Raw genomic sequence first — 14,170 nt, forward strand, 5'->3', positions numbered from 1 at the left:
TACTGCATTTGGTCCAATTTACAAATGACCTGAAAACTGCAGAGAAGCCTTTAGGGGTGCCCGGGGAACCCCTGTGAAAAAACAATGCTTTAAGTTTATACACATGTACCACAGATTTGATTGGCAAACACTGTTTTACCTTTTGCAAAATCGCATTTTTTTCAGTAGCAGAAGACTCCAGCTGTGTTTCAAGATCCTTGTGAGATCTTTTCAGATCAGTGATGGTCACTTGGAATGACTCATTGGTGATAGAAATGGTCTGCACCTTTGTTTCTAATTTGTCCAACATGATCTGTAAAACCTCTTTTTCCTTCTTTAAGCTCTCTCTCTCTATTTCAAAACTTGACAGTTCTACGGAGTATTTATTTTCCCAGTTCTCTGCATCTTTAAGTTTGCTTTCTAGAAGAAGAATGCACTGAGCTTTTTCATCCAGTTTCATTTTGCATGCCTCTAGATCCAAAGCAAGTTTCTCAAAGGACACTTCTAGATCTCTACAGTTAACTTGTGCTTCCTCTAATTGCTGCAACAACTGTGTTTTATTTTGATCAATTAAAGCTACTAGATCAACTTGTTTTGCAGAGGCAGCTTCATAATTCTTATCAGAAAGTACTTTTTGCTCATGTAAATCATTCAGTTGGGTCTGAAGCAATAAAACGACTTTGTCAGCTTCCTCTTTGATTTCATTCTTCATCATTTCACTATTTTCCAGTGTGTTTGTAATGGACACAATTGTTGCTTCCAACTCCAACATCTTCTCATGGCTCTTCTCAAGTTCCTTTTCAAGATTCACCGCCTTCTTTCTGAAAGTTCTCAAGTCTATTTCCAAAGTCTCCTTCTGCGATTTGAGCTTTTCTGAATCCTCTTTAGCAGCCTCTGTCTCAAGGATCATACCTTCAAGATTTTCCTCTGACGTGAGGAGTTCTCGTTCAAGATTCTCAATCTTGTCTTTAAGACAATCGGCTTTCCGTTCATCTACCTGAAATTTAACAGATGGAACATTAAAACGTTAGTGATCAATATGCATGCAGCACAAAAAAACAAAAATGTAAAAGCGCCCAGAAATTAATGTTAGGTGCATTTGTTACAAAGCTGTTAAAACTGCATGGAAGTGTACAGCTGAAACATTAGCCCCCCCCACCCCTATCCCCTTCAAGAGGAAACAAAAAACACACAAGCTAAAACCTTATGTACACAAACTGTAGTAGAACTAATCAATTGACTGTGAATGTATCATCATCATAGTCTTTCATTAGACTTCTTTAACACAAGGTGCCTCCTTAAAAATCACTAGTATGTCCCTTCAGTTCAGTGGTTAACAACCTCTTTTTTTGGTTAAGGAACCTGTAAGAGATGTGTGCAGAGGTATGCTAATGGAGATCGTTTAGGGTGAAATTAACATAAGGCTTTATTACCTATTCCTTTAAACAACAATATACATAAAACAAACAAACACCTATCCCTGTGTAAGGGATAACTCACTCCCCCCATTCCCCATCTGTAAGACTGGGGGGAAAAGCCCCTTACCAGCATACCACCCCCAAAGTCTCAGCGTTACCTTAAAGCAGGTGACCCTTCAGGTCAGTGGTGTCCAGGTGTCTTTGTGTGTTTGAGGGTTCAGCCTCTGGCAGGTTCCTGTGTCCTCTGTGTCCAGGAAAAGAGGTCTGGTCCCCTTCTGTCTTATTTTCAATACACAGTAGTGTACTCAAGACCTCTTTCCTAATGGCAGTACCTTGTGTGCTGAGGAAAATCTCTGCAGTCCTCCTTCTCCTTATGTCAGCCTAAATGTGAGCTGAGGAATATCTCCTGTGTCTCACATGAGGCTTTTTACAGAGCTCTCAGTCTAGGTGGAGACTAGTTAATTGATTGGCTGTAATTAACTATCACTCTGCTGGCTTCTCAGGGCTCTGAGGCTGCTTTATTTAAACAGGGATAAGTCCCTGTTACAGAACCCTAAAATTATATTGTAAAATTCTGTGTAATCCCAACCCGAATAGCGCGTCTGATATCAGATGCATTGTAAGGAACCCTAACCCTCTGTAATAGTGCATCTGAGATCAGATGCATTCTAAATTCTTCTATATTTGGTCCAATTTTCAAATGACCTGAAAATTGCAAAGAAGCCTTTAGGGGTGCCCGAGGAACCCCTGTTGAAAAACAATGCTTTAAGTTTATACACATGTACTACAGATTTTATTGGCAAACACTGTTTTACCTTTTGCAAAATCGCAATTTTTTCAGCAACAGAAGACTCCAGCTGTGTTTCAAGATCCATGTGAGATCTTTTCAGATCAGTGATGGTCACTTGGAATGACTCATTGGTGATAGAAATGGTCTGCAACTTTGTTTCTAATTTGTCCAACATGATCTGTAAAACCTCTTTTTCCTTCTTTAAGCTCTCACTCTCTATTTCAAAACGTGACTGTTCTACAGAGTATTTATTTTCCCAGTTCTCTGCATCTTTAAGTTTGCTTTCTAAAAGAAGAATGCACTGAGCTTTTTCATCCAGTTTCATTTTGCCTTCCTCTAGATCCAAAGCAAGTTTCTCAAAGGACACTTCTAGATCTCTACAGTTAACTTGTGCTTCCTCTAATTGCTGCAACAACTGTGTTTTATTTTGATCCATTAAAGCTATTAGATCAACTTGTTTTGCAGAGGCAGCTTCATAATTCTTATCAGAAAGTAATTTTTGCTCATGTAAATCATTCAGTTGAGTCTGAAGCAATATAACTTCTTTGTCAGCTTCCTCTTTGATTTCATTCTTCTTCATATCACTATTTTCCAGTGTGTTTGTAATGGACACGATTGTTGCTTCCAACCCCAACATCTTCTCACAGCTCTTCTCAAGTTCCTGTTCTAGATCCACCGCCTTCCTTCTGAAAGTTTTCAAGTCCATTTCCAAAGTTTCCTTCTGTGATTTGAGCTTTTCCGAATCCTCTTTAGCAGCCTCTGTCTCAAGGATCATACCTTCCAGATTTTCCTCTGACATGAGGAGTTCTCGTTCAAGATTCTCAACCTTGTCTTTAAGACAATCGGCTTTCCGTTCACTCTCTTTTAGTTTTCCAATCAGATGGTGCTTTTTCTTTTCATCAGATTCTATTCGTATCTTGAGTTTTTCTATGCCAGTACGCATCAGAGCAACCTCTTCCTGTGTAGAGCTCAGTCTTCCAGTCATTTCATGTTTTTCAAACTGGCAGCATTCTAGAGACCTGGAGAGCAGATCTTTTTCACTGTATGCTGCATTCAATTTAGTCTGCAAATCTTCAGACTCTTTGAACAAAAGCTGATTTTCCTCTTTAATTTGTCGGATCTGGTTTTGCAGCTCTTCTATTTGTAGATTTGTGTTCATTTCAGATTGTTGTAGATATCTTAGGTTATCTTTGTCTGCAGACAACTGTTCGGTGACAGATTTTGCAGCCTGGAGCTCTACTTTTAATGCACGTATTTCTGCTTCCAGTATCTTTAAAAGTTCTCTGGAATTAACTTTATTTGATTCAAGATCCTTCTCCTTTTCTTTCAGATGTTGAAACATTTGCTCAAGCTCTTCTTTTTCTTCTGCTAATCTATCAAGTTCCTGATTTATTAGACTTTTCTCTGCCAGAATAACATTGAGACGTTCTTCTAAAACAGCAACATATTTTAGGTTGTTTTTATTTTCATCTTGTAAATGTTGGTATTTGGTTTGAAGAGTATCTAAATCAGCTTCCAGTGATAAAGCATGACTCTCAATGTTTCCTTTCTCAGATTTAGTTCTTCTTAACTCATTTTCCGTTTCCAGATACTTTTCATTCCATTCTCCATTAGATAGTTGCAAACCCTCCCGTATTCCTGACATTTCAGATAGCTGCACGTTGAGCATTTCCATTCTGTTAGATAGGTTATCGTGTTCCTTTTCAAGGTCTCCAATTCTACAGGACAACTGCAGTTTCTCAAGAGAAATCAACTCTATTTTTCCAATTAAATGTAACTTGTCATTTTCAAGTTCTTTCACGTTATTTTGGAGTTCTGTATTTGCTTTCTCGTTTCCATTAAGTTCAGACTGCTGCATCCCAATCCGTTCATTTAGATCTTTTATTTCCAGAATTAAATTCTGAATGTTTTTATCTCCTTCCTCCGCATGTTGAAGGAGCTTCAGAGTTTCAGTGGAGGTCTGATGAACCTGCAAGTTGAGATTTGCAATGGTTTCAATTTCCAAGCGATCCAAAAGAGGCTCTGTGGTGTTAATATTTGAATACTTGTCCTCTGTAGAGGCAAGTGAACATTCCCCACTTTCTTTTGGTGTGTTTGTACGTTCCTTTTGTCCAGTTAAGGTCTCCAGACTGACAGTCAAAATAGTGTTTACATGCTTTTCCACTTCAGAAGTATTTGTAGATTCTGGACTTCGTTGACCATCATTTAAATATTGTATTAAAGGTTCAGCGTTCTGAAGAGATAATTTTCCTATGGGCAAAGCTGAGCATATGCTCTGGTTCGTGTTTTCAAAGGTTTTTGTTAACTGTGGGGGAGGAAAAAAAGAAAATATTAAAAAACAAAAAAACAACCTTTTACTATAAGCTATTGAACATTGTTTAATTGTGATAAAACAAATTACATATGGGAAAAAGTGTACTCCTAATAATGACACTGGTTTGAAATCCTAGTGCCACCCACTTCTGAACCTTGTCATGTCACTAAATCTCCCTTTGCCTTAGGCACTAAATTAGACAATGAACTGTAGAGGACAGGTACTTCTATGTATGGTGATGCATACAGTATGTGGTCAGCTATACACAAGAATATTCCATTAATATATTACTAAAATGTACAAATAAGTTAGTATTTTATATACTACACTTCTATATCACTTCTTAACTTTCAAATCACAAGAACCTTTTATAAACAAACTTCCCTCTAGTTTTATGTTACAACACATTTTACAAGGTACAGTACTTACATCTTCACAGTCAGCAGAAAGTAATGAGCGTGAACTTAAGTCAAGGCTTTGCAGTTCAAGTCTCGCCGTCTCAAGTTCAAGGGACAAATATTCAGTCTGTTGCTTCTCAACAGCTAATTTTGTTTCCAATTCCATGGCTTGGTCTCTCAACTTTTGTTGCCACTTGGCAATTTCAGATGAATGCTGTTTTCGTAGGCTGTTTAATTCTGTTTGGCATAATATAATCAGCTCTTTTAATTCACATACATCTTCATTTTTCATATCGGTAAACATTTGCAATCGCTCTTCAAGTGATTTTCTGAAATGTACCTCTGCAACCAGTTCACCAGTAATGGATTGTCTATCATCATTTGTTTCATTGTCTGTTTGGTGGGTAGAATACTTCACAGCTGAAGGACTAGTATGCTGATCATGGGCTGTTTCTGCAACTTTATCAAGGACACATTTATCCTGGTACTGCAATTCACTATTTTGTTCTGTAATGTCAGTCGTATATTTTGTACTGTCTGTCGCAGGTTTTGAAGTAATCTCCTTTAATTTATTCAACAACACACTATTTTCGTCTTTAAGAGTCTTAATAATAGACTGAAGTTCTACAATGTTCTCCATATCTCCACAATTGTGTTGAAATGAAAGTCTGTTATGTCCTGCAGGAGTTTCATGATCAAGATTACTTATAGCATTAGAATGTTCTATAATTATTGAATCTTGGTTATTGCTTGGTTGAACAATCTTCATTTGAATGCAAGTGTTCTCATCATTCATTCCAACAAGCCTATTACCATCACTGTCTACTAAAAAGTTATTAGGAGCACATTCTTCAGTCATTTCTATTAGATCCAAATCAAATGACTGTTCCTTTTCTAATACGGTGACTGTGGAACCGGGGGTTTTCTGTTGACTTTTAAGGGTATTTAGTTCTTCTTGTACCAAATCTTTCCCTCTACTGCTTTCTACAACAGTTTTTTGGGCATCTTTTAATGCATCTTCTAGTTCATTGACATGTTCACTGATACTATCCATACAAACTTCTTTATCATCAAAATCCATCTGAAGCATTTCAAGTTGAACCTGAACTTTATTCAAAGAGCTCTCTTTATCCTTCAAACAAATTGCTAATTCTTCTGTGATTTTCTTAAGAGATAACTCGTTGTGCTTGAGTTCATGGACCACTGTGGTCAGTTCTTCATTTGCCTTAAGTAAATGTTCTTTTTCATTTTGCATGTTACACTGTTTTTCTTTCAAATCAATAATGTCCTGTTTTAGATTTTCAAACTCCTTTGCATTACCATTGCATTCATCAAGCAATACTGGATGCTCATCTGTATTTCCTTCGGATAGTTCAGAGATGGTTTGCTGTCTCTCGTGTATAATGTGACTTATAAAGTCCGTGTTTGTTTTCAGTAATCGCATTTTCTCATAATTCAGGGCATTGTTAAGTTCATCGATTCTTTTATTTTCCTCAATCAACCTTTCAATATCTTTTTTATTAGAACTAATTAGTGTAGCCATTGTTTCCCTCTCTACACTCCATGACTCAGAGAGCAGATTCAGCTCTTGCACTTTATCTTTAAGTACCTCGTTACTTTTATAGGCACATTGCATGTCTGTGTCCTTAAGTCCTAATTTTTCCGATAATGTACTAATTTCTTCTTCTTTCTCCTGAATGATAGACGCCACTGAATCAACATAATTCTGTTTAGACGAAATATCGTTCAGCAAGCTTTCAACGTGGCTTCTAGAGTCTGCCACAAAGCGCCCGTGCATTTCTTCGACTTCATTCAGACGTTTTTGTACGTCCTCTTTGATTTTCAGAAGTTCTACGGACTGGATTTGGAATTCAGAGTTAAGCTGTTTTTCTTTCTGCAACGCCTGCTCCAAAACACGCGTCTGGTGTCCAGCAGATTTGTGTTCTTCAAGTTGTCCATGAAGATCTGCTATTTGCAATACTGAGTTTTTCCTTTCCTGCTTGCATTGGTGGTCTGCAGCTTCCAGTTTCCGTTGGCATTCGTCATATGCTACTTTCTGAGCGTCTAGATCAGCAGTCTTAACATCTACAATGTTTTGTAAGGTTTCAATCTGCATGTGTAAGTTTTTCTTGTCGTTTTCCAGTAACTGTATCTGGTATTGCTGAGCGCTAAGTAATTTTTCAGTGTCGCTGATTTTCTTGGACAAGTCCTCGTTTTCGCTCCGAACCAAACTGATCGCTTTCTCGTGTTCATTTTTCCAGTTAGAAAGTGAAACGTTTACATTGATCAATTCATTGCATTCTTTTTCTTTAAGATCAAACTGATTTTTTAAAGCTTCTGATTCTTCTACCAATTTACACAAAGCATTCTTTGTTTCTTCAATATCCCGCTCGCCCTTCTTTAGCAATTCTTGAGCCAAATGTCTTTCTTTTTCCAAATTAGACACTGTTGCTTGCAGACTCTGAAACCCATGAGAATCTTGTCCTTGTAGTTTCTCAAGCGCAGATTGTAATTCCGCTTCTAGAATTATTTTCTTATCTAAAGATGATAGAAAATAAAACAGTTTAAGTCTTCTTTTCAGAAGAAAAATAGTACATTTTCAGGAGGCAAATATAGTGTTTTCTAGAATTACCATATTGATTGATTTCTGAAGTGATGGTGAATTACATTTCAATACCGGCCTGATCACTGCAACTTTGAATGGATGCATCGTTCTTTCCTCAGCTCAGCATAAGTCCCAAACCTATATCTAGAGTTGTACTGATTGTTTTTTTTCTGGAATTCTGCTCTAAATTAGAAAAGCATGGAACAGATCTTGGAACTATAAAAACAAATCCCCCAAAATACAAAGAATTACATGGCAGCGTTCTGCACTTTATTGCAACTCCAATATGTGTTTGTAAGTGGAACTGCACCTTTATGAGAGATACCAATTGTAAATCATAACCATGGTAAAGTTGTGTGTTCCCACTTTTGTCATTACTGCAGATGACTCACTTAAAGTCAACATCTACTGGCATTAGAGGAATATTGATTCTGAAATGTTTTATATTATGTTAATTAACATAGTACTGACATTTATGAAGCGGTACATGTTCAGTTCCTATTTCAAAACAAGCTAGTACATACTTCAATCTAATATTTGCAGACACAGTTGTAAAATAACAGTACAAACCACATCAAAACTGTTATATGGAGGACAGAATGGACATTGAAAAGTCATTTACTTTTGATTTCCTCTGTAAATAGCTGGTTTTGCTTTAACGTTTGGTTTGCAGTTTTAAACTCTTCCTCCAACTGAAGAGCTTCTTTTGATTTCTGATCATACCGGCATTTGATGGCATTTTGTTCAGTCTTTGTTTCCTAAAAAAAAAAAAAACATAATCCCATTAATATTTGTAATAAATACAGAGACATTTGCAGCAGTTTTATTAACCCAGTTTGTAAACAGCTTCACTGTTATTATCCGCATGTGTTTTGTTGAGTTAAATAATTACATATCACTTTTTAAAGAGGCAATCTAAGCAGCACTTAAAAAAAAAAATATATATATATATTTTGTTTTGTTTTAATATTTGCAGCCTTTATTGAAAACAAATTAGCTAATCAGCTGATCGATTCGTTCTCCCGTGATCGATCAGCAAAGATCCTGCTTTGCAGGGTTCACTAAATGGCTGCCTTTCAGTTTCAGTCAATCCTTCAGTTAGTGTAACTCAGCAGCTACAATGTATTCTTATATTACTAAGGTAACGTTACCCATTGTTACAGTTTGTAGCTCAAACTGCTTGGAATATTGGCAACAATTGATCACAAAGAGGAAAGTGTTGCAAAGATCTTGCACTGCTGGGGAGGTGGGCTAAAGCTGTATAGAAAGCAAATGATGCTCATTATATTAAAACATAAAAAATGGCATTCTGAGTTCAATTTTAAAAAAGAAACGGATTTAAATATAAAAAACATATAGGATACTGCATGGATTGCCCATTTAAGATCTCCTGCTCTATACATACACACGCACGCATAGTTTTACCATTAAAAACCATGCCCCTCCCCTTTTTAATATATGTGGGAAGCAGGGGGTCTCGAGAGCTGAACCGCATTAATTTCAGCTCCGGGAACCCCCTGCTTCCTGAGATACTTCCGTCGGAAGGTGCTACTGGTACTTCATGGAGGTTTAAAAACCCAACACGTCACGCAGACCAAGGAAGCAGCGACAGATGACGTTGTAGCTTCCTATTGGCCGATGTGGCACGGGAGATTTCAGCCTCCATTTTCTTTCCCCTTGAGGGGACAGGAACAGCAGCAGGTTCCGTGCTATCTCCGGAAGCAGGGGGCCTCTAAAGCTGAAATAAACGAGGATCAACTCGGGAGACCCCCGGCATCCTCTCTATGTTAAACGAACCTGCTCCTTTAAATAAGATTTTTTAGAAACAATGTTTGAACCAGTGATATTATTATAGCACCAGTGTAATGCATATTTGTGGTGTTGAAATGCCTTACTGTATGACAGTACTGAACTAAATAATCTCAGTGATAATAAATAGACCGTCCATTAACCACAGTCAGCCTTCCACTCTCCCCCCCCACATTCATTGGGAAAATCGGTTAACCATCTTCCCCAGCAACTGACAAGTACTTGATAGCTATCCTGACAAAGTTAGGAACCTTATTTTTAAGACTTATGTTAGCACTACTACAGGATAACCAGCAGAAAGTCTCATTACCCGAGAAAAACTTAATTCAAATATACTTTGTGTACTCCTTTATAAAACATTCAAAACAGCATTCAAGATGTACTGTGTCGCTCTTCCAAACGTGACTTCTGTCTATGTAAATTATGCAATGCCTTGTTAGGCTTCATTGTGAAAAATAATGTGCAAACAAGCTACACACTTACTCCAAAATGCGTTGAGAATCTTCTAAATGTACATGGTGTTATATTGAGATATACTGTATACTGCAGTTGAGCATACCGTTCCCTTGGTATACTCAGGTTTGTTATTGTGTGAAAACAAAGAACTATAACTTTTTTTTACCACCAAGTAATCACAAGTAAGCTCATCTGTATTTTTTTTTTTTTTTTAGTTGAGTGATCATTGTGAAAAAGATAAAATTAAACATAAATTTGTGATTAACTTGGAAGCAGAATGAGCCACTGATATACTGGCAACAAAGTATACAAACTACATACATAAACCATTTCCCCCACTTGAGGATCATCAAACTCCAGCTGTTATGCGCAGTGCAATCTTGACATCACAGGGGAGAGAATACATTACAATTCTAAATAAAATATAATATTTAACTTATCAATGCCTTTGCAAGAAATGGTACTGTATTCGGAAAGGAGGTATGAAAACATCCTATTGAATACAGGTTTGGATTATTATTATTTTTTTAATGTTGAAAATAAAAAATAAAGCAAAGGTATTGTAGCCATGCATAACAGATGGCACTGGCAAGACATCCCTGGAAACAAGCCTTCAATTTTCAGAGTCACTGGTGGTGGCAGATGGACACCAATGCAAATGTCATACATATAAAAAATAAAGGGTGAAGGAGGAAGACATTGAAAACTTGTTGGCAAATACACAGGAAAGGGTCTTCAAAGATGCCATATAAAATAACAATTACCCCCATCCGTATATTCAAAGTATCTTGAATGGTACATTCAAATTAATTTGATTCTATATCCAACCAAAGCCACAGCTTCAAGCATGCTTAGGATGAATTTTAATTAAGTGGACCTAGGAACCAACTCAGATCATGTCTGTTAAATGTTTAATGGTCTACAAAAAGCAACTATGTACAAATTCACCAAACAAGGACAGGAGCTAACCTGCAATTTTTTTAATTTTTTACAACAGACAAATATTTTATCTAAACACTCAATTTAGTACAGCCAATTAGTTGATGTCACACGTTATGGAATCAAAGGTTTTAAAGTTATTCATTACTGTGCATCACTATCTGAAGAGATCACTGTATATTTATAAACTAGACCACACTTCAGCCACCCTTTGTGAGCAGCAAAATAAAAGTTTACCAGTCACAAAAACCTGCACAACCAATGTGGTCTCTTTTCTGTACCCAAAAGCAGAGAGAGAGACACAGAAACTTTCAATTCACTCGAGTTTGATACAATGCGACAAAGCTTATGTAAACTATCAAAGCTAGGGGTGCGTGCGTGACATCATCGCGGATGTACATCTGCTGATGTAGCTCCGTGCACTCAGACACTATAATGTAATATTACCCCAGATCGGTACCATATCCCGAGCCACAGACCGCAGCAGCAGGCGGGGGACAACAGCGCAGATGTCCCACAGGAAGGACGGGAAGCCGGGGACACCGGATCTCCCCGTTTTGGCCGGGTTCAGTCAGCGACGGATGATAAAGGGAAAAAAAACAAAGATGGCGCTGATCTGAGCGCACAGCCCCAGCCCCAAAGAAGCAGGCTGCTGCATCAGAAGGAGATGCCCTGGAGAGACGAGGAACGCTGAGAAACTCAGGGCCACTGCAGGAAAAGAATCAGAGGTGAGAGCTGCTGCTGCTGCTGAGAGAGAGTCGCTGCAGAGGAAGACACAGAGATCACTAAGCAGGATCTGCAGTGTATGCTTAGGGAAATGTAAGTGTCTTTCCAGTCAACTCTGGACAGAGCTGTAGCAGAATTTAAGGCAGAGATTTCTTCACTGGCTAAGAGAACCACAGAGCTGGAAAATAAAATGGATGTCGCCTTACAAAACCAGGTAAATACGGATAATGAGGTCCTGCGTCTCAGCGAAGAGATGAGAGCTATGCAAGACAGTATGGATGATCTTGAGAATAGAGAGGGGAGGCAGAACATACTAATCCGCCATATCCCTGAGTCAGTGTCTGCGGAAGCCGTGCAGCCATATCTTAAAAGGCTCTTCCTGGCAATAGATCCCCAACTACAAGACACTGAGCTTATGATGGACAGAGCTCACCGAGATTTGAGCCTTCCCGTCTTGTGGTCAATCAAGAGGGCAAACAGATCTTGCTCCGTTATCCCGACGAATCTGCTCTTTTTCTATCAGCTTTAAACCTGGCCCCCAAAGATAGATCAGACTGGCAACGAGGAGCTCGTGGGGAGAATACAGAGGATGACCGATTGAACGAGGGATCGACGGCCCAGAAATGAAAGAATTAAGACAGGCTGTGTCTCTGGAGAGGCCCCGCTGGGCTTCTCTGAGTCCGAAGCGGTATCCTCGCCGATGGTCAGGCAACATGTGACCCAAAGAAATATACATTGGAATTCTAGCCGTCGTTCTCTTTTTTCTCTACTTTCCCATTTTATGTTTTTTATATTTTACTATAGGGATGGTTCTACCTGTGACCTGAGATCTGCCGCTCGCGGCCTGGGTCCTGATCTGTCGGATGATACGTCGATGAATCTGGAGAATGAGCGGACTAGGGACACGGGTGGTGGGTGAGAGGGCCTTGGCCTTAGGAGTATGAAAAGACAGAGCTTTTTGGGGGGTTGGACACCACATTGCACCCAGGTTACAGACACAACGAACGATGTGCTCCATTGAAGGACAAGTGCAAACTCTGAAATTAATTAGATTCTAAACATCTATAGTGGAATCATAGTAGGAAAAGCTATATATGTTTATGTTGTGCACAATAAAAAGGAATTGTTGTATTTGCTAAGTTTCTATATTCTGACAATGTTACGGCGTTGGTTCGAACAGGAGGCTGAGAGTGACAAGGGGCGGGGTGCGGGAGGGAGACCTGCATGCCCAACGCCAGGGCGCCCCGAGTAGGGCCATATGCCCACCAGGCCAGACTAAGTAGGGTCTGGCCGCAAAACTGGGATGAGTGGCTGGTTACTCTCATTTTATCTTACAATTTAGTTTTTATTGTTTTTGTTTTTCCCCAAGTTCCCAAAGTGGGAGAGTACCCGCCTTTTTTTTTTCTTCCCCATCTGTACCCCACAACCATTAAACTGTTTCGAGCACAACATTCACATGAGAGAGATATGTCATCGGGAATGGCTAGCCAAGTCCCATTGAAATTAGTGTTCCTGAATGTTAAGGGTCTAAATAGTAATGGCAAACATAGATTGGCCCTAAAAAATTTCAGAAAACTGAAAGCAGATATTGTCTTTCTGTAAGAAAACAAAAATGAAGGAAAGGAGGAGCACACAGGAGACCCTGGGTCTGAGGAAGGGACACATTAGTCCTGAAACGTTATCTGTACTAAAGCTCTGATGTTGTGAACACCTTATTGAAGTTTTTCAAAACTCAAATCAAGTCTCCTGTGTGCTCCTCCTTTCCTTCATTTTTGTGCCATTATCAGGTCCAGCCTTGAGACGCCGGGACCATTGGGAGGTAAGCACCAGAAGCAGAATTATACCTGCATGTCTTTATTAACAGTGGTGTGCCATTTATTTCTATGATTGTCTTTCTGTAAGAGACACACTTCGATACCCAGGAACCCCCAAACACCTTTAGCAGGACATACCCAAAAGCATTTTACTCGTCTTTCACCAGTAAGGCCGCGTCCATACTCCTGCCTCTCATGCTGAGGCGCGCTCACGCTGTGCCTGGCCAGCGCAAGCAGGAGCTTTTGCCTGGCCTGACCGGCGAGGCAGTGAGCGCGTTTGCGAGACGGGCAGGAGGCGGTACTCACCCCAACCCCCCCAGTGAATAAACTCACCCACCCCGCTGCCAGGCAGTCTCTCCCCCGTCCACATCCCTCCCCCTGCTCCACTCACCTCTCATTGGTTGCTTTGGCCTAAGAAAAGGGGGGTTGCGATCTTGATAAAACAGGAAATCACGTTTCAGACACTAGAGGTCAAGAGAGACCAAGGATCACTTATGGTCCATAGTCTTCTCTCAGGTCTACATATTACACTAGTAAATATATAACCGCCTAACGAGCGACAAATTGATTTTTTAATGGAAACATTGGGGTCAATGGGGGATAACCGAGAACAGTTATATATTTTAAGAGGCGATTTTAATATGGTACCGGACCCGGATGTGGACAAGTCCACACATCCAGGGCATTCACACTCTGCAATGACATACAGTGTAGCAAAGAAATTTAGATTGCTAATCAAAGAATTTGGACTGTTGGACGCCTGGCGTTTCTCGCATAAAGTGCAGAGAGATTATTCTTTTTATTCGCCCCCACACTGGCGTTTCTCGCATAAAGTGCAGAGAGATTATTCTTTTTATTCGCCCCCACACGATTTGTATTCTAGAATCGATAATATTTTTGTATCTCCAAAAATCCTGGAAGT

At 39.3% G+C, this 14,170-nt stretch overlaps 1 protein-coding gene across 3 annotated transcripts in view; it reads right to left on the bottom strand.

The window, feature by feature from the left end:
- Positions 1 to 14,170, bottom strand: part of CENPF (centromere protein F) — a 48,247-nt gene that overhangs the window by 11,972 nt on the left and 22,105 nt on the right. For all 3 annotated transcript variants that reach the window (XM_075595624.1, XM_075595625.1, XM_075595623.1), the window contains exons 11-14: positions 8,127 to 8,262; positions 4,931 to 7,437; positions 2,213 to 4,492; positions 140 to 976 (exon numbers count right to left, since the gene is read on the bottom strand). In XM_075595624.1, coding sequence (XP_075451739.1) covers positions 140 to 976; positions 2,213 to 4,492; positions 4,931 to 7,437; positions 8,127 to 8,262 — 5,760 coding nt within the window. The remainder of the gene's footprint in view (positions 1 to 139; positions 977 to 2,212; positions 4,493 to 4,930; positions 7,438 to 8,126; positions 8,263 to 14,170) is intronic.

Source organism: Ascaphus truei, chromosome 4, assembly GCF_040206685.1.
Source record: "Ascaphus truei isolate aAscTru1 chromosome 4, aAscTru1.hap1, whole genome shotgun sequence".
Lineage (NCBI taxonomy): Eukaryota > Metazoa > Chordata > Amphibia > Anura > Ascaphidae > Ascaphus > Ascaphus truei.